Source organism: Taudactylus pleione, unplaced genomic scaffold (genome assembly GCF_031769625.1).
Source record: "Taudactylus pleione unplaced genomic scaffold, aTauple2 ptg000760l, whole genome shotgun sequence".
NCBI lineage: Eukaryota > Metazoa > Chordata > Amphibia > Anura > Myobatrachidae > Taudactylus > Taudactylus pleione.
In genome coordinates, this window is record NW_028285162.1 from 2,325,625 (window position 1) to 2,347,747 (window position 22,123).

At 41.6% G+C, this 22,123-nt stretch overlaps 1 protein-coding gene across 1 annotated transcript in view; it reads left to right on the plus strand.

The window, feature by feature from the left end:
* The window catches only part of TRIM67 (tripartite motif containing 67), a 272,622-nt gene that overhangs the window by 194,603 nt on the left and 55,896 nt on the right, over positions 1-22,123 (plus strand). The window contains exon 7 of the mRNA XM_088457427.1: positions 15,012-15,150. Within this exon, the coding sequence (XP_088313553.1) occupies positions 15,012-15,150 (139 nt within the window). The remainder of the gene's footprint in view (positions 1-15,011; positions 15,151-22,123) is intronic.

A 22,123-nucleotide genomic window follows, 5' to 3' on the forward strand; every position in this document is an offset into this window, starting at 1 on the left:
ATCAAGTTGCCAGTGCAATAAGTCCCCTTAGTTTCCTAAGTGAGCCTCCCCACTAAGCTTCCTAAAGTATTGCTACCGCCATTCTCATACGGCTCCCTAGCCGCACCATGTAGCATCCGAGCTACTGCCATTCTCATATGGCTACCCAGCCGCATCCAGTAGCTCCGTGCTACCAGCATCACCTTACGGCTATCCAGCCGCATCAAGTAGCGTCCAAGCTACCACCATCACCTTACGGCTATCCAGCCGCATCAAGTAGCGTCCAAACTACCACCATCAACTTACGGCTACCCAGCCACATCCAGTAGCTCCGTGCTACCAGCATCACCTTATGGCTATCCAGCTGCATCAAGTAGCGTCTGAGCTACCACCATCACCTTACGGCTATCCAGCCGCATCAAGTACCGTCCGAGCTACCACCATCACCTTACGGCTACCCAGCCGCATCAAGCAGCCCATGCTACCACCATCACCTTACGGCTACCCAGCCACACCAAGTAGCTCTGTGCTACCACCGTCCTCCATTATACCCGGAGTTCAGTACCCACCAGCCATAGCCGGCGTACCAGTCATTCCTCCAGTTCCTCCTGTAGGATTCTCTTGACTAGTTGTTCCTTCATGCGCAGGAACTACATCAGACCTAGCCTTCTTCTGAGAGCACCTGTGTCCAACCAAACTGATCCAGGACCCAGCCCGGGAACACAGCCTCAAACCCCCTTTGACTGTGACACAACCACTCCAACAGGATACCTATTAAATAACATACTCTCAACCCAATATCCGCACAGCGATATGAGAATAATAGCACACAAATTTCGATGTATATATTGATCTCTCAACATACAGGAGTATTAACTGCTCTCCACATCTCTACGCACCCCACCATTTCCCAATCTTCCTCCTCTCCACACATATGACTAGTCTAGCCATCTACCCCAAATTAAATAAAAAAAATTCTCAGCCTTCAGTCCTTCAGTGGTTGAAACTAATTTTTCATGCGCCATAGCCTCATTTACCAAAGCTATCCAAGCTCCTATTGTTGAACCCTCAGGGGGCCATCCATGCTCTGGCTATACAGACTTTTGCAAGCATATACATATTAATAACATATTGTGTAGCATATTTATCTAAAATGTCTTCCTCAATTACAGCTAGAGTCACACTATGGGATTTAGCACATCCCTGGGAACACCGGTTGACACCTGTATGCAAATGACCTTTTCCCAGAAGAAACTGATAACAGAACATGTCCATAATAAATGCCAAAAATTTCCATTGATCAAATTACACTGAGGCCATTTTGTAACATAACAATTTCATTTTTTGAAACATTATTGTTGGAGTAGACATTCTTGGGCTACCCAGGGCTGCCTTCCATACATCATCAGACAATATTCCCAGGTCACTTTCCCACTTTTGCACTCATATAATTGATTGAATAGCCCAAGTAGGCAGGGGATGTAGAACTGGTAATGCTTTTTTTTACAGCTCCAGAGGGATCCCATCTAACCCCGGGGCCTTTCCATTTGGGAAAGATCTTATACTGTAGCTATATTAATTTCCTCCACAGTCAACGGGGAGTCTAGGAAATCTTTTGTCTCAGAAGACAATTTGGGAAGAGCTGCAGTCATAAGGTATTGGCGCAGTTCCTCAACACTATGGGCCAAATGTAATAGGGTGTCAGTTTTGGTAAATTGTGAGTTTTGTGCTAAACTCGCAATTTTTCACAACTCTCCAATGTAATAAGGTGTCAGTTCACTAAAACTCGCATTTTTCAGAGTTACTAAAACTTCCCATTCTCAAACTTATCCATGAGATACGTGCATGTTTCTGTGTGTACTTATGTAAAAGGTTTTAAATTTAAAAAAAAAATCACATGCACCCCCTCCCCAAAAGCATAACCATCCCTGGGCATTATAAAGCTTGTCCTGGTTCTAAAAATACAGGGGTCAAAATGCGTAGGGAGCTCCTGTATATTAAGAACCAGCACAGGGCTTTGTTGAGCTGGTCCTGGTTCTGGAAAGTCAGGGGACAAAACAAGTAGAGGTCCCCTGAAAATTCCAAAACCAGCAACGAACTCTTTCAAGTGGGGGATAATGCCACAGCCAGGGAAAACCTTTCACCGGTTTCCCTGGCCAAAGCATTACCCCTGTCCACTAGTCAGCCCATGCCGCGGATCCCTGGGGAGTTGGGGACCCCCCAATAAAAGGGTCCCCCTCTCCAGGGCACCCCAGGCATAGACTGATAGCCCAGGGCTATCCCCGGCACCCTAGGGCGGTGTGTGCCGGGTTGATAGTGTTAGTGTTTTGTGTAAAATAAAGGGTTAAATATTGTCTTTAGTTGTAGAACCACAAGTACCAGCAAGCCTCCACCGCATGCTGGTATTTGGAGAACCACAAATACCAGCAATCGGGGCATTATGGGCCCGCTGGCACTTGTAGTTCCACAATTAAAGAAATACGTTAAAAAACAAACACACCGTGAAAGTAACATTTGAATAAAACATACCTGCACACTCGCACTCACACATACTCACATAGTATCCGAAGTAATCCATAGGGGTACCTGAAATAAAAATCCATACTCACCTCTCCTATGTGTAGTTCACGTCCGCTTCATTCCCTGTAGGCATCCAAAGAGTTAAACTAACAAACCGGGAAAAACCATACTATGCCGGACCTCTCACATTCCAAGTAAGAATATTAATGTTAGCCTGTGTCATGACTTACCAACCCAAGGTAATGTATCTCCCCCCATTATATACAGCCAGAATAACAGCATAGAGTTCCATGGTACATGCATACCTCTCAATACCCAGAAAGAGAAAGAAAGACATAATAGATGGTGGTAGCTTCACAATAATACTTAAAAAAAATTCAGAGACCACATAACATAAAAACAACAGAAAATAAAATACTAAAAAAACTACAACCCTCACCCTTCTCTTCACCCCACCCTGTATAGCCATCCCCAACTGCGGCATACCTATAACCAAACCCAACCCAAAAACAGGAAAGATAAACAAAGAGAAGCTAAGCTCACTTGGCAAGCATATACTAATCGAACCCATACGCAGGTGAGCAAAATAGATAATGATCCCTAAACACAGAGAGAACTCTCCAGTGCTACACACCCCAGGCATTATAATCTGAATACATCCCAATCTATGTAAAACATAATTAATTAGGGAGCCTATATACTATAGCATAGCTTAACAACACTCCCTGCAAAACAAAATATATTAATCTAGAAAACCGAATATACATATCCTCAGTTGTGTCTACATAAAACCCATCATATATTACAAGGTATGAACAATGCAGCTCAGCAAAATAATTTACTTACATATACTATACTAACGGATTCTAGAACTAATATACTATATATTACATATACTGTCCACATCAAAAGATTACTCCAGAAAAAATAATAGCATCATATTCATTAATAAAATAAGCAAGTATAGATAATGCAAGAATTAACATTACCAAACAACAGTAATGAAAACTGAGAGATAGACTTGTGAACACCGTGAAAGGTGTAAATATTATAGTTACGTGCGGTCTAAACCGAAAGTAGGGTTCATGGTCAGTCATTTACTAGCGGCCTCCTGGCCGGTGCAAGTCGAAACCAAAGAGCAGCCTCCCGTGGGGTGAAGAAGAATTTAGTTTCACCATCTACAACGACATGTAAGTTTGAAGGAAAGAGCATGGCATAAGGAAGATTAAGGTCCCATAAGCGACGTTTAACTGGCAGAAACTGTGCTCTTTCTTTCTGGACCCCCACAGAAAAATCAGGGAAAACCAAAATCCGAGAGCTGTTACATTCCATAGGACCTTTAGTGCGAGCCAATAAAGGTCCGATCCTGATAGTGGAGGAACTTGGCAATAAAGGTACGGGGAGGTGCACCAGGGGGCAAGTAAAGGCACCTTTACCATATATTTCTAACAGCCGTTTCTCAAGAAACTCCTCAGGACATGACCCCTCCTCCTCTGGTAGCCTCACAAATCTGACGTTATTACGCTGAAGGCATCCTTCCATATCTGACAGCTTTTTATTCACCGCAACCATCTGAGATTCCAGTGTACCGACCTTCACCTTCAATGGGGATACTGTGTCCTCCAATGTGGAAGTACGTGTTTCTACCTCTCCCACTTGCTCATGGACACGTTGTAAATCATGATGGATAATAGATAAGTCAGATCACACTTTACCAATTTTATCGGCCAGCCTTTTCTCACTAACAGTGACCGCTTCTAACACACTTTGTAGAGTAGCTGCAGGGGTGTCTATTGACATTGTATGAGATGACGCAGATTAGATCCGCTTCCCTGTATATCCACAGGTGGAGGTTACGGAGTGGATGAGCGGGAGTAACGCTCTAGTTTCACTGCAGCTGCAGCATGATGAGTTTTCACCACATTAAACAGGCAGTGTGATATATAAATAAATATATATTATATTAAAAAAAGAGGGGAAATGTATAATAGTACCACTGTAATCTGCAGTATAAGTGTCCAGGATATCACAGACCTCTGTAGTGACTCAGCAAGCAGAAAATGGCAGCCACCTGTACACTGTACCTCCAGGAGAAACAGGTACCCTGACAGGCAGCTGAACCAGCAGGCAGTGACTCCGGACACTGGGCAGATTTTGGAGCAGCCACCCCAGACAGGAAAGAGAGCAGAGCAGCACATACAATGCAGCCGCACCACGCTGAGTCAGGAAGCCGGCCAGCGGCCCACGTGGTGCGTCGCGGCTTCAGGCCCCGCCGGAGAAGACGTCCTGGAAGAAGCTCAGGAGGCCGCAGAACTCCATGAAAAGTGGCTCAGCAGAGGCTCCGAACACTCCGGTATCTGGTAAGTATCCACTGGCCCGGGACGTGCGTGTCAGTAGGTAGGTCAGGATAACAGCACTGGAGAGCTCACACTCATGTGTGCTACTCCATAGACGTCATGGCCACGCCTCCGATATTAACACAACTTTACCATATGGGACACAGAGAGATAGCAACCTTCATTTTAGTTTTCATCTCTCCAAAACAAATGCAAGTTACAGTTATAATGAATATGGTTTACAGTGCAACTACTGGCTTTAGTTTGAGGGTATTCACATCCAAATTGGAGGAACATTTGAAGAATTATAGCTGTTTAATATGTAGCCCCTTCTTTTTCAAGTGACCAATAGTAATTGGACATTTGACTAAAAAGCTATTTCATGAACAGGTCAGGGCTTTTATTTAGCTATTTCTTTATAAATTAAGCAGAGAGAAGGTCTTGATTTGATTCCAAAGGGGAAATGTAAGAAGTGGTGTTACCTATAATGTATCATGACCTCCTTCTCCCTGAAGAATGAATTGACAACTTGTAGAAAAATCCCTAAGAATTTAGATGAAATTTTTCCGGATGTTTTAGTGGAGGAAACAATTCTTAAAAATTGGGGTCATGATCTACAAATTTTAAAATCCCTTTTACAACGGAGGATTAGAGTCTCTTGGGACGTTACAACTCTCTAAAACTACCTAAAACATAAAATAACACCTAGAGGTCTGAGACCAAAGGTTTTTCCGACTTTCAAACTCGCCACTGAGAGCCTAATTAAAGACTGGGAGTCAACTCTACTAAAATGTTCCAATGATTTGATGTCCATTCTCATTAAACATAATCATCTTATATTGGACACATGTGAAAAAGAAATTGAGGAATTAGGCTAAAAACTTGAAGTATGGGAAAAGGACACCAATTTTCAAAGAAATTTTGAGAAAAATAAGAATGACTTGGAAACATATGAACTCAACATAATCGATTGTAATAAAAATAAATTCAATAGGGATAAGAGAGATTTCTAGTCTGGGAATATCTTCAGATGGAATAAGTTTGACAATAAAACACACATTTTCAGACAACAAGATCAATACACATCATCTGATGCAGAATTCTCTGGAGGAGAAGACTACACAGAGGATATCAGACCTAATACTTCGATATACAGAGGGGATAACTATAATGACCATTCATCTGTCCCTTTTTTAGGGGTAGGGAGAGGCATCAGAAGCAGACAACGTCCAAGAGGAAGACGAGGAGGGGGAGGAAGAAACCCCACAGAGGTAGGTTGGGACCCTCAACTAACACCGAGGTATATCACAAGAACACAGAAAGGCAATTAAATACCAACAATCAAAGCCTCAAGATCATCAATCTGTCACAAAGGTCACTGACCGAGACTGAAATTAAAATCCTTGAGAAAGGATTAACTTTCTCACCTACTAAAAATTTCAATAGATTTTTATGGGAAAAAGATCTTAAACTCTTTGGGCGTAAATTACTCCTGAAAAAGTTTTTTTGCAATAAAGATAGAAATTTAGAGGAGATGGAAGATATTACATTTACCATTACCATCTCTTGAAGAAGAAGATCTTGCAGCATTAAAAATTCGGGAAGACCTTGAAGAAGAGAGTACTCTTCCAAATATATCATCAGGAAGACCTCTGTGTAAGAAAAAAATCGGATTTCTTTCCACATGAACATATATGCCCTGAGGTCATGATATTTCAAGAACTTGTATCACGTGACCTGGACAAGTTACAAGAAAAGAACAAAAGGAAAAATATAATTCGATATGGTAACTTGACCCAGAGGGAAATAACAACCCTGAGATCAATGAAAAAGTGGCATGATGTGGTATCTCCGCATGGTGGAGATATATTGATGACATTATGATGATCTGGGAAGGCAATGAGGAATCTATGATGACATTCATCAATAAACTCAATAACAACTCGATAAATTTGAAACTGACACATTATGCTAGTCATCAATCAGTACCATTCCTTGATCTCACAATTTATAAAGATCCCACAGGCTTGATTCAAACGGAATTATTCCGCAAAGAAACAGCTACTAGCAATCTCCTACATCAGAGAAGCTCACACTTTCCACCTACTATAGAAAACCTGCCTAAAGGAGAATTTCTCAGATTGAGACGTAATTGCTCTGACAAAACAACATTTGAAAAGAAAAGTTGCGAACTAGCTGAAAGACTCCTTGAAAGAGGCTATAGTAAATGCTCAATCAGAAGAGCAAAGAAACTTACGGCGGATATCCCGAGAGAATCACTCATATTCCCAAGAAAGACAATACAGAAAAAATGGATAAACTACGTTTTGTAGGTGACTTCTGTTATGAATGGAGGGAGATACAGGTTATTGTGCAAAACATTGGCACACACTTCACTTGAACAAAGATTTATCTAAAATCTTAGAGAATAAAGTCTCCATGAGTTGGAGACGGTCAAGGAATTTAAGAAATGAATTGGTAAAGAGTCACTTTGTTAAGAATCCACCAAGAGAGATTAAACTCACAGGCACTTTTCCATGTGGCACATGAAAGGCATGCCAATTTATTTTGAAAACAAACAAAGTAGAAGACAAATATGGTCAGATAATACCAATTAAGAACTTCATGAATTGCAATGCAGTAGGATTAATTTACTGCATCACGTGTAGTTGCAACATGAAATATGTGGGAATGACATCTCGTGCCTTTAAACATCGGATACTTGAGCATATTGGTTCCATTAGAAATGCCTCCACGGATCTAAGCAAACATAAAAAACTGACTTCAGTAGCCAGACATTTCCTTAAATATCATCAAGGGTCAAACAAAGAATTTAGGATTTTTGGTTTGGAGAAAGTCAATCTAGGGATACGTGGGGGTGATCTAACTCAAGAATTACTGAAAAGAGAAAGTGCATGGACTTTCAAGCTTGGATCTCTGACACCAGATGGACTCAACGAATACATCAATTATAATGTATTTCTGTAAGGATATATCAGTTGGATACATCCCCAATAGACTTTGATCTAAAAGTTATATTTCACCTGGATAAGACTGCATTTAACTTTTCTTCCCCCACTCGATAACACTTTTATGAATCAGCCAGATATATAAAAAAAATGGTTCATACTGAATGAGACACACACTAATAATATGCTCTAACCGCAATTTTCACAGTTTATTACTCTACATACAGGTACGGTCATGCATAGATATGTATGACCATATACAACTCACATATAGATAAATTCTATACACATGTATTTGCACTTATAGCTACATTCGACTTTTCATTTTCAATTCTTGCGGTCTTCCTTATCTCCTCCTATTAGTGGAGATATGACAGAGACATACATCATGGATAATTTTGGATCCTTACCGCTCACATACATATAGGTCATGTGAGAATACCCAATACCTGTATTCAGCTGTACTATTTCTGCTGAGTATTCTGATTTCAAACTTGCCATTATATAGGAGGGGTATACATTGTTTTACAATGCTGTCGCAACAAACCTATCTGTTAGTATGAGTATAATTGTAAACTTTTCATTTGATTTTTGTATCATCTTATGTATGGCCCACATGCTTAATCTTCATTAATACCAAAGGACATATTGCTCACGCACATGTGTGGTGACACAGAATAGATAGTTTCAATAGGAGGGTATATTCATAGTTACCACTGAGAAATCATCTCTGACTATAGACATCTAGATCTTCTTTAAGAATTATCATAGACATGTGTCATGGAACATTCCTGACCCTTACAGCATACATATATGTATGTTATGAAAGAGTACTACATACTTGTATTGAGCAGCATTATCTGTGTATGTTCCTTATCTTATTGATCTCAAGCATGCGATTACGCAGGAAGTGGATGGTTACATTGCTCTGCAATTCGGCTGCAACAGAGCAAGTACATTCGTCAGTACTGCCATCATTACGGCTTCCTTATCTGATTTCTGAATCATCTCATGCATGGCCCGAATGCTCACTCTTCATCAATATCGGATGACACATGATTAGTAGTAGCATGGGTTTCCGTCCCTGTGATGACTCATCTAATCACTGTTCTTTCTTAATCTTGAGCACTCTCATTACAGATTTTCAGGGAAATTTCCTGCAATTTATTTATCAGGATCTGTCCTGCTGATACAATGTAACAGTAGATGCTCATCTTACTTATTCTTTCCCTACTATGCTGGGTCTGTACGCTCACAAGTCATCCTATGACATACATGATGGCATGCAGCAGCTGCAGTCTTAGACAATGTGTAGAGATACTTTATTTTATATCCTTCTATTCTCCTTCTTCACCACTTATGTGTTGATTACAGTACAACATTTATATCAGCTGAATCAGGAATTAATAATCTCCATGTTTATGTGTTTATGTCCTATGTTTGAACACTATTGGTATGTATACTAATTGATGTTATTTATGATCCCTCAAATAATCTCCTTCACCCATCTGCTTTTTTCTCTCTCCACCATTTAGGCTCTGAATAAAACTTTATAACAATAGCTTCAATTATGTATATTCACCAGCATATATAACTAGACCTTTTATAGGCACATTTGCCCTAACTATGCAAAGCGTTACGGGGTCCTACTTCTCTTATTGACCTTATCCATGACTCCCCAGTGTCTGTTTTCATTTTCATTTCATTTACCCCCTTTCTGTTTTCTTAATATTCTTTATTGTGATCAGCTTTTGGTAATTGTATAGATCGCATTGACAATAGCGCTGACATATACCCAATAGACTGGCCACTTTTTTCACACTCCCCCCTTTCCAGCAATGTTTACATCATGTGACCTGATTATCCAATAGGCAGTTAGATAACAGTAGTGACACATCATGCGTCCCGGACAACCAATGGAATATCCTCTTTCACTTTCATTAGCCGGGAGTTATTCCCGACGACGAGTACTTAAACAGAGAGCTGAGACTCTCTGGCTATGTGCGGGTGACCAAGCCTAACAGGCGAAACGCGCGTCCCGATCTCTTTAGGTGATGCAGCGGTGATGGATGGATCATTTCGGCAGGTGCACATGCCGACTTCCACTTCCTTTTTTCACTGATCTTCCAATGTGGTAATAATGTATCTTCCCCACGTGGGACTCCCTAGACACTTATAGCCCACGTGTGTTTTTTTCTCTGTGTAGCGTTACCTGAGTGTGGATAGCAACTTTAATCTATACACACATGATTTTTTGTGTTATTTTCATGCTTACTTCTGCACACATATGTGGCTTATGATTGAAGATCCTCTGTTATATGGATTCTGTTCTCATTCATTCATTTACTTTGGAATTGCATATAGAGGACATAACATCTCTATTGCTACTATATATCTCTGATAAAAATTGTTTTGAGGTACCAAAAAAGGCACTTACTATTATTAAAAAATGTTTAGGTGATTAACCTGAGGATATGGATGGCATACTATACTATGCAAGATCTAGAGAATATTTCAGTTCTTGGTAACTCCCTCCTTCTTGCTACACAAATTGTGGGAGTCCTGCATGGTTGATATAATAATTCTATTGTTGTATTCAGGATTAACCTTCAAATATACTTTAACACATGGATATCATTTACCATTTATACATAACTTACCAATATAAAAAAGGAATGTACCCTGCATGAGAATTTCTATTCTCTAATTATATTGATAAATATTTCGCCACTTTTTGATGACAAAATCACTTATATGTTTCATGTATGTATTTATATATTTCATGTATGTTTGTATTACATGTCTGTATATTTTGGAATTGTGCACAGAGGACCTGACATCTCTGTTGTTGCTATATATCTTTGATAAGATTGTTTTGAGGTGCCAAAAAAGGCATTCTAAGATATATAGGTGATAAACTGGAGGATATGGATGGCACACAATACTATGCATAATTTAGAGAATACCCCAAATCTTGATAATTATTTTGAGAATTTCTATTCTCAAATTATATTGAAAAATATTTCGCCATTTTCTGGGGATCTACTTATGTGTTTAATGTATGTTCGTGTCACATGTCTGTATATTAAGTAAAAGTCCCACTTATTGGGCATACTCTCCCATTTACTTCAAGGTACCACTATTTTAAAGTATATAATAAAAGTTATATTTTAATACAGATTATGAGATAAAAGAGTGCCCCACAAAAAGAGCCTTCTTTTTCCCTTCCTTTTGTCTAAAATATTGTATGAGATGACGCAGGATAGATCCGCTTCCCTGTATATCCACAGGTGGAGGTTACAGAGTGGATGAGTGGGAGTAACGCTCTAGTTTCGCTGCAGCTGCAGCATGATGAGTTTTCACCACATTAAACAGGCAGTGTGATATATAAATAAATATATATTATATTAAAAAAAAGAGGGGGGAAATGTATAATAGTACCACTGTAATCTGCAGTATAAGTGTCCAGGATATCACAGACCTCTGTAGTGACTCAGCAAGCAGAAAATGGCAGCCACCTGTACACTGTACCTCCAGGAGAAACAGGTACCCTGACAGGCAGCTGAACTAGCAGGCAGTGACCCCGGACACTGGGCAGATTTTGGAGCAGCCACCCCAGACAGGAAAGAGAGCAGATACGATGCAGCCGCACCACGCTGAGTCAGGGAGGCGGCCGGCGGCCCACGTGGTGCGTTACGGCTTCAGGCCCCGCCGGAGAAGACGCCCTGGAAGAAGCTCAGGAGGCCGCAGAACTCCATGAAAAGTGGCTTAGCAGAGGCTCCGAACACTCTGGTATCTGGTAAGTATAAAGGATAAGTAGAAATAAAAGGCGCTGTCAGGAGCAGTTTAATCCAAGAAGCTGCAAAAGGAGGTAGTTAGTCTCCTATTAAGTGAATATAAAAGGAAAAGACTAAAGATAATACTGCTGTGCTCAATCAATCAATTAAAAATCAGAACACACACTCGTGCGTTCCTTCAGCAAATTATACACATGTCCTATGCTCATACATATATAACATAATGGGAGGCAGACTAAAGACTAAAGTATTATCTTTAGTCTTAATGAATGGCACTATTTATGAGCTTACAGAGATCCATTCTATCACCTTGAAAAAGCTGCCAATCCGGCAGGGAAACGCGTTGGTGTGACACCCATCTAGGCAGCAGGACTTTTTCACTGCTTCTCTGAAGTCCATTGGAATCTCTACATAGCAGTATCTTACCTACCACAGGATTACAAATTTCGTGTGATACCAAGCACGCCATTAGATGTGATCACCGGCAACCTCTACCCACAAAGATCACCTTCTTCAGTCTGGATTCTGTGCATCCCTCACCATCTGGCTGTGTGCACTGGGACCAGCACACAATGAATCATTCATAGGTGTTTGCTCACTGTGGAATCCGGTGCATTTTGGAATGACTTAACTGTGGTATGGTAACTATATAATACTGTTCCGTTTGGATGATTGGATTGACTGTATCCTACATATACTCTATGATCCGTTTATAGCAGAGTATTCTCATGACTGGGAAAAGCACTAATCCCTGAACTGAACTTACTCTCTACACTCAATCTGGTGCATCCCAGCTTGTGCCTAATTAGGGTGTTTCTATTTTACAAGCTCCTGTGAGACATGCATGTCGATTTATTACTGATTTCTGTGCCTATGCTCAATCAATCATTTATGGTTTAATGCACCATTTAACAGAATTGTATTATTCTTTATTTTTATCTATTATTAAATGTGTTTTCTATCCTACACTTAGCGCTGCACTGTTTCCTTTTATATTATCTGGTAAGTATACACTGGTCCGGGGCGCGCGTGTCACTAGGTAGGTCAGGATAACAGCACTGAAGAGCTCACCCTCATGTGTGCTACTCCATAGACGTCATGGCCACGCCCCCCGATATTAACACAACTTTACCATATGGGACACAGAGAGATAGCAGCCTTCATTTTAGTTTTCATCTCTCCAAAACAAATGCAAGTTGCAGTTATAATGAATATGGTTTTACAGTGCAGACTACTGGCTTTAGTTTGAGGGTATTCACATCCAAATTGGAGGAACATTTGAAGACTTATAGCTGTTTAATATGTAGCCCCTTCTTTTTCAAGGGACCAATAGTAATTGGACATTTGACTAAAAAGCTATTTCATGAACAGGTCTGGGCTTTTATTTAGCTATTTCTTTATAAATTAAGCAGAGAGAAGGTCTGGATTTGATTCCAAAGGGGAAATGTAAGAAGTGGTGTTACCTATAATTTTGGTAACTGTGTACCATATGTACTGCAGTTACTGCTTCCCTGCATGTAATCATGCAGGGAAGTGATCAGAATGACGGGGGCGCTATATACTCCTGTAATTATTGGCGATGCTATTAACTAGACAGTTTGGGAAGTTATGAACAGTCTGCGGCACTGACCATTCTGAAAAGTGCTGTTACGGATTTCGACAGCTGTCATTGCCACGCTCACACACTACTGTCCCTGGCTCTCAGTTCTGACAGCCAGGGATTGTGCATACAAACAAATATTAAAAGGTTTTGTTTTTCAAATAACCTCTGATGCTGCTGGGAAGTCTTGACCGGAATCACTGCAAGCGCCTGTCAGAGCAACTGCAAGAGAGAGTGCGATTTGCCAGACTGGTGAGTTAAAAATCTCTCGTCAGCAAATTAACTTATAATACATCCGGGCAGTATCTGGGCCTGCTTACGCGATATTGGACTAAACACTGTATGGGCAAAGACATTTAACGATCGTTAGACACACGTACATACATCTCCCCCCATGTGTGGCATTTGCACTCGGAAGCTGTTGCTGTGAATCCACAACATGTGGTCAAAGGGCTCTTGATGCAAGTGAAACAGGCCATCCTTTGGCTGCAAATAAAATCCATCAGAGAGATAAAGTGAACCTTAAAAGTGGCCAAATCAACAGTTTGGTACTGTACATTCTGGGAAAAAAAGACAGTACTGGTAAGCTCGGCAACACAAAAAGGCCATGACGTCCACGGAAGACAGCAGTGTGGATGATCGCAGGATCCTTTCCGTGGTAAAGAGAAACCCTTTCACAACATCCAGCCAAGTGAGGAGGTAATCATATCATTTTCCAAGACTGCCATAAAGAGAAGACTTCAAGAGAAGTCAGATACAGAGGGTTCACCACAAAGTGCTAACCATTCATACGCCTTAAGAAAGTAAAGGGCAGATACAACTTTGACAAAAATACATATAAAAAAGCCAATTCTGGAACAGCACTCTTTGGACAGATGAAACTAATATCAACCTGTACCAGAATGATGGGAAGAAAAAATTCTGGAGAAGGCTTGGATTGGCTCATTATTCGTCATCTGTAAAACATGGTGGAGGCAGTGTGATGGCATGGTTATGCACGGCTTGCAATTACACTAGGTCATTACTGTTTGTAAGATGATGTGACAGAAGACAGAAGCAGCCAGATGAATTCAGAAGTGTATAGCGATATACTGTCTGCTCAGATTCAGTAAAATTTAGCAAAATTGATTGGACAGCGCTTCACATTCCAGATTGTACTGTGAAAGCAACCTAGGAGTTTTTTAAGGGAAATAAGTAGAATATTCTGCAGTGGTCGAGTCATTCACCTGATCTCAAGTTCTCAACCCTAATGAGCATGCATTTCACTTGCTGAAGACAAAAATAAAAGCAAAAGGATCCACAAACAACCAGCAACTGAACACAGCTGCAGTAAAGGCCTGTCAAAGTATAACAAAGGAGGAAACCCAGCATTTGGTGATGTCCATGAGTTCCAGACTTCAAGCTGTGATTGCCTGCAAAGGATTTGCGACAAAGTATTAAAACTGAACATTTTATTTATGATTATGTTAATTTGTCCAATTACATTTGAGCCCCTGAAAATAGGGGTCTGTGTATAAAAATGGTTGCAATTCCTAAACATTTCCTAAAAATTTTTTGTTCAACTCCTTGAATTAAAGCTGAAAGTGTGCACCTCAGTCGCACCTCTATTGTTTTATTTCAAATATTACAGTATACCTTCAAGACTTTCCTTGGGCACATAGTGCAAATATTACATTACAAAGTACATATTACACACATGATCCACCCTAAAAATATATGTAAATTAGTGTCTAACATACATTTATAACAGAAGTTGTCATGAACAGCAGGAAAATTATCTCTTTGTGTGTTTTTGTTCTATAAATTTTAGGAAGTTTATGTGGGAAAAGAGACTTTATGCACAATCGATGGTCTTCACTTCAACAGCACCTACAATGCGAGAGTCAAAGCATTTAATTCAACGGGCCTTGGACCTTACAGCAAAACAGTAGTTCTGCAGACATCTGATGGTACGTTCTGATTGCAATTAAAAAGTCCATATATGTAAGAAACAACGGGTACAGACACTATGTCAAGTTTCCCAGATATAACTAAAAAAAAGTTCATAGATGTTGCTTAGTCCATCTTTGACGTGTGCTTCATATATTCAAAGATGAATCCTCATGATGAATAATAGGTCAAACATAATCTTTTTAACTATATCAGGTGCTCGGAAAAAGGAGGAAAATAGATATATTGTGTAGTACATTCGGATAATGAATGGAAAGGGGATGTAGTCAGGAAGCCGACGGTCGAAATGCCGACCGCTGGCTTCCTGACTGTCAAATCCCGGCACCTATCATTAGACCTACGCTGGGAGCCTGACGCCCGGCATACCGAACGAAGGTAAGCCAGGCGTGGACAGCTGCGGGGGGGGGTTAGGTTTTAGGGCTCCCAGGGGGACTTAGGGTTAGCCACCCCCCCCTTCCCCAGGAGACTTAGGTTTAGGCTGCGGGGAAGGGGGGGTGGGTTTAGGCACTTGTATTGGGGTTAATCACTAGGCGGGGAGGTTAGAGTTAGGCACCCCTAAAGGAGTGTTAGGGTAGGGTTAGGGGTACTTACCTAAATTAGCGATCGGGATCTTCACCCCTGCTGGGCTTCCGCTGTCGGGATTAGAACCATGCGGCCGACGGTATTACATACTGATTCCATGGAAAGCACCCTTGGTGCCAATCCTAACATGAACACGTGATGTGTAGTAAAAAGACACAATCTTCCCATTACTTTATGTATATGTATATGGCAGGAATATAGAAGCATATAAAGGTTTCTTTGTTTATGTACTCTCTCCTCCACCGAGTGGGCTCAGCATTAGATTTCCACCCCACATGTGATAAATTCAAGTACAGATTAGCATACCATACTCACAGTGGTTCAAGCTTTAAACCGTAACGGTTTCTTTGGGGTATAAGCCAATGACTCTCCGGAATGATGGTCCTCTTAATAAATATGGTGCACTCAAAGAATAAATTTAAATACACTTATTCAGACACAGTGGGATATACATAAAAAATGCCCACCCAATAAGTGGTACAGTGGTAGATGAAATCACAGAATAAGTGATCTGAAGAGCGTGCTGCTGGCAAGACGCTAATAGGATCACTGGTGCACTGCCGCTGACCACGGATTGTGTAGATCCCGTGGCCAGAAATACTGACAGCAATCCAAGTTTACTCTATACTGTAAAACTATACTGACTACATACTGTACATTCTCTTAATTAATGTTAATTATAATGTGTGTTCTCTGGATCTAGTATTATGTAGTATTTATTGTGTTAGCATTAAATCTGGTGTTTTACTAACCTGTTTTCCAGTTCCAAAGCTTCCTGAGGAAGATGATGATCCTATAATGCTTTCAATGGCGTATCTATCCTATGCTTGCCTTATTCAAAGTGATAATCATTAGATTGTAAACTCCACCTGTGCTTTAATGAGAAATTTGAGTATATGTAACACTGGCTACATGCACGCAAAAATTATGCAAACAGAGATTTCACATTTCTACCTATTCCTATTCACTCCAACATGCCTGACATCTTATCGCTTAGCATATCCTTTCTAAAGCACTCAAATTAGAGCTTACAGTTCTGAAAGTGTTAGCATTGTACAATTCTATGTAACAGACATTCCCCGGTCTAATTGCATGTTTTACTGCATCTCTAGGTGAAAAGATCTTAACAAAACCTCTGCAGGAAACAAATTTGTTACAAACATGACATATTTCTGCACATTTTAATACATAATTACTCTTTATTTGTTGAATTAATTTGCTAATAGTAAAACTGTGGCAGGGCATGCTGGGATGTGTAGTTCTACAGCAGCTGGAGGGCTGCAAGTTGAATACCTAAGAGTAATAATAATACTTTTATTTACAGCTATGTCCTGCTACATCTTTGCATGGAGCGAGGCGAGTGCCCATGAGCGGATACATGCACTGCGTTCGCCACCGCACCACCATAGGAATGCATTGTGCGATCGCAGTGTGCACCATAGCATAGCGTAGTGTATGCTGCTGTGGGTAATTGCATGGCGCGATGTATGCGCACGTTTGTAGCGCGATCAGCAAAGATGTAGCACTACACATCTGTATATAGCTCTCTTCTCCAGCACGACTCAAAGTCACTTTACATGCCTCAAAAGCATAGAACAGTGGTTTAGTATTACAGCAAGAAGAAAATTAAACCGAAAAACAATGAACATTGGCCCTCATTCAGAGCCGCACGTTACCAACAGTACGCTCGTTGCGTTCCGATGTTGACTAACCGCGCATGCGTCGGTGTTACACTGCGCATGTGCGTACGGCAGATTGCGAGTTTTTTTTCTCTCGTTCCTAAAATAGCGTACAGGAAGTGACATGTCAAATGTGATTGACAGAACAGGGCGTTTTTGGGTGTTGACGGGGGTGGAGATGAAAAAACGCAGGCGTGGCGAGGCGTTTTCGGGGCGTACATACATTAGCAGATGCGAACGTCAAATGTGTTCGGACCGTCTCATACGTCACTGGAACATCCGCTTTCCCTTCAAAATGCTCGCACAGCTTAGGGTCAGGATTACTCGACCACATTGGCGATGGCCTTCTCCTCCGTCCCGGGACTCAACGATGGTGCTGCGATTAATCGCGGCGGGTCAGTAAAGTAATTAGTGTTGGATTGAAAACCGGCTTGGTATGTGTTTGGAAAGCAGTTTATTGGGATAGCACAAAAGCGTACGCAGGTGGAAATCAGAGCTGCTAATGTCATGATTACACAATCAATTAGCGTACATTTTTGGTGTTTTATTTTGGCCACAATTTGTTGGTTATGGCCTATTGTAACAATAATGTCATCATGTTTTAATTAGCTCCCCTTTTTTTTGGTTTACTGTGGAATTTGCATCGCTATGTGATTTTTTAAACGTTCCTTAAAGAGGCCTTTTTTTTTTTTTAAGAGGGTCAGTTTTTGCCTTTAGGGCCAGGATTAAATGGAACCCATTTGTACAATAATGTCACAATACAATGTCAGTTTTTTGTTTTAAATTTATTGTTTAAACACAAACAAATTGGCCTAATATTTTGTTGCCTTTTTTTTGTGGCAAAGATATTTGGTAAAAAAAAAAAAAAAAGCCATAACTGCTAACATCAACGTAAATACCAAATGTAAAAACATTTCACAAGAAAGGAGAGGGAAGTTTTGACCAGAAAGGAATATGAGCCAAGCACAGAAGGAGTGTGGGAAAAGTCGCCATTGCTGTCACCGTTTTCTCGCCCGTTTGGCTGGGTGAGGGTGGGCGCCAGACCGGGTCCGGGATGCCATCGGGCTGGCCTGTCCAGAGGCAGATGTTGTGGCCTCTGGACTAGGCACAGGGCTAGGCACATTTGGAGGATTGGCTGATGTTGTGCCAGAGGTGGAGGATCCGGATGTTCCGGCAGGAAGGGAGGTCGGCTCCACCATGTGCTGGCGAACGAGCTGCTCCAGGGCATCGGCGATGCGGATGTTGGCCCTGGTATTTTCCGCCAGGGCCTGAGCAATGGTCACGTTGGCCGCAGCATTTTGCTCCAGGGCCTCAGCCACCCGTATCAGACTGGCGTCCATCCTCTGCAGAATCTCCGTATGGAAATCCGATTTAAAATTGAGTTCTGTGAGGAGGCCCACTGCCTGCGAGGGGGCACGCCCTGGACTGGCTTCTGCAGGGTCCTCAGCCGGATGTACTGGTTCCTCCCCTGCAGAGCCAGCAGAAATTCTGCGGCCAAGGCTCCCCTCTGGAGCAGACTCATCCGCCTCTGTCTCTGTTAGGAAAATTGCGAAAAGACTCACATTAGAATCTACATATTGGCACAATAGCATTTCAGAGTTGGTGACATCACAAGACTTACCTTGGCCAACATGAGGAGCCGCAAAGTCTGGCATGTCCGTATCCATGTTGGACACGCCAAACACCTCCACAGCCTGCACACACCCCTGTGCCAGCTCTTCTAAGTCTGTCAACTTCAATGACACAGGGGTGGGACCCCCACCTGTCCCCCTTGCATGCCTAGCCCTGTCGGCAAGTTTTTGCTTGAGACGATATTTGAAGTCTGCCCATCTGTGGAATGAAATTGGAACCATTATCCTTTTTTTTACAATGGGGTTTGTTTATAGGATGGGAAAGTGTTTACTTACCGCCGTTTGACATCCCGGGCTAGACGGACATAATCACCCACCCTATTGACAGCAACGGCGACCTCCTCCCACATTCTCCACTTCTGGCTTTGGCTCATATTCCTGGCTGCCTGGGGCAGGATGTCAACGCACTTCTGGATCAAAACCTCCATCTCCTTGCTTGTGAAATGTGGCTGCCTTTTTTTTTTGGCAGCTTTGGCGGGTTGACTGGGGCCAGCAGTCTCTTCCATGTCATCCTCCTCACCTATTTGGGTAAATATGCAGATTTAGCCACTTCTCAACTTGCCCAATATATTTGTTTTAAAATAATCATTGAGCCAAAATGCATGAAGGCCTTACCGCCGGATTTTTGGCCATTGTTTCCCTGGTCTGAAGCCATGTCTCTGCTTCCAGAATGAAATCAACCAGAAATTCAATGTGATTTCGTGACTTATTTATACATGCGTCCTTTGTTTGCGGCCGCATCATTGATTGTGCGTCCCTATGATTCATCCTTAATTTGTGCGGGAAAATAAACACTATTTATGGCTTGGTGTGTGTGGAGTCGAGGTTGGGTTGTTGGATTGTTGGCGGTTAAGTTGGTTGGATTTGGTTGTTTGCGGTTGGAGGATTTGGCAGAGTTGGTTTTTTGTTTGGTTTGGCTACAGTTGTTTTGGTTTTCCGTTCGCATTTTTTTGCTTTTTTCCCCATCCTTTCCTGATTTGGTAAGTTTTGTGCAGTCTAATTTGTGGCCAATTGGTGTCTACTTCTGTTTTTTGCTTAGCTATTTTTTTTTTAACACTAATTTCATCTTTTTTAGTTTGTTTTGGCTTTCGGACCCAAAGACCTTTTTTTTGGAAATTTTATATATTCGAGTTGGGTAAGTCCATTTTTTTTCTTGCATTTGCGAAATAATTAACGCATTTTTGACTGTTGGTGTAGTGACTTGCATTTGCGAACTAATTAACGCATTTTTGACTGTTGGTGTAGTGACTTGCATTTGCGAACTAATTAACGCATTTTTGACTGTTGGTGTAGTGACTTGCATTTGCGAACTAATTAACGCATTTTTGACTGTTGGTGTAGTGACTTGCATTTGCGAACTAATTAACGCATTTTTGACTGTTGGTGTAGTGACTTGCATTTGCGAACTAATTAACGCATTTTTGACTGTTGGTGTAGTGACTTGCATTTGCGAACTAATTAACGCATTTTTCGCGGCTTATTCATCATGTAAACCAGTTTTGCTTTTCCCTTTTCCATTTTTGGGGTCCATTTGAACCCTATTTGACGTACGGTGTGCAATGTCGTTTTCATCGATGGCCAAATGTGTGTTTCGCCTATTTTATGTGTTGGCTTGCAACAATTTGACAAACAAAAAATCACCCTCGAAATTTTTGATGTCTCATTTTTGGCTTTTTTACAGTTTATACGTATCATGACAATACCCCGGCATGTAAGCAGCTATGGATGGTCTCAGAAAGCTAAGTTGTTTTATGTTACTTTTGGGGTGGCTCAAAAGCCTTACATTGTAAACTTTGAATTTCAGGTAGATCTGGGGCGAATTGTTCTGGCCCTGCTCCCGGAAGATGACCAACCTCAAACTCGTCCCAGGCGTAGGCATCGTAGGCATGCAAGGCCCCAGATATTTCGAACACGTGTCACCCTTTTTGGAATGCCCGATGATGAGGTTTTAAGACGCTACCGTCTACCTCCCAAAATCATCATAGACACTCTCTCATTAATAGAAAGTGATCTTGAGCGGCAAATTGACAGTCCAACAGCAATACCACCACTGACGCAATTTATGGCGGTGTTACATTTCTGTGCCTCAGGATCGTTTCAAACAACGGTGGGAATAGTGGCGGGCATCTCCCAATCCTCCTTTTCCCGGATCCTGAGGGCAGTGATGGAGGCACTTTTCAAGCACCTCCATCATTTTATTAAAATGCCTTTGGATATGGGTGCCCTTAGTGTGGCCAAGGCCAATTTTTACCAAATAGCTGGCTTCCCACACATCATAGGGGTTGTGGATGGTACTCACATACCACTTCAGCCTCCAGCACGGCTGGAGGCAATATTTAGAAACCGTAAACACTATCACTCCCTGAATGTAATGGTGGTATGTGATGCCTCCCTCCAGATCCTGTCCCTGAATGCTAAATTACCCGGAAGTGCTCATGACTCCTTCGTCATCCGGCAATCAGGGATATGGCAGAAATTAACGAACCTACAAGCTGGTGATGCGTGGCTTCTGGGTAAGTGGAGACCTTTAGTACATAACAATGTTAAGCTTGATACACAGTGTTCCTGATGTGGTCTATTTTTGTTCACAGGAGACAGTGGATACCCTTGCATGTCCTGGCTGCTCACTCCTTATTTGGCTCCCACACCAGGGCCACAAAGTGCGTATAATTCCGCACTTACAGCCACCAGGCAAGTGGTGGAGCGCTGTATCGGCCTTTTAAAAGGCCGATTCAGATGCCTCCACCGCTCTGGTGGCGAGCTCATGTATGTGCCGGATATGGTGTCTAAAATTGTGGTCCTGTGTGGGATATTTCACAACATTGCCATAAGGAGTGGTGTCCCAATGCAGCCAGAGGATGCCTTACCTGAGGATGGCCCCCCCGAGGTTGGTCGAAGGTCAGTATGTGGGGGGGCCATACGCGATGATGTGGTGGCCAGATTTTTTAGGTAAGTTTGAACAAAACTACAGTGTTTATACCTAATGTGTTTGTGTTTGTTTGCGAACATCTAATTTTGTTTTTTTTTTCTCAACATCTTCTGTTTGTTCACATAATCTTTTGCACTCCAACGCTCACTAC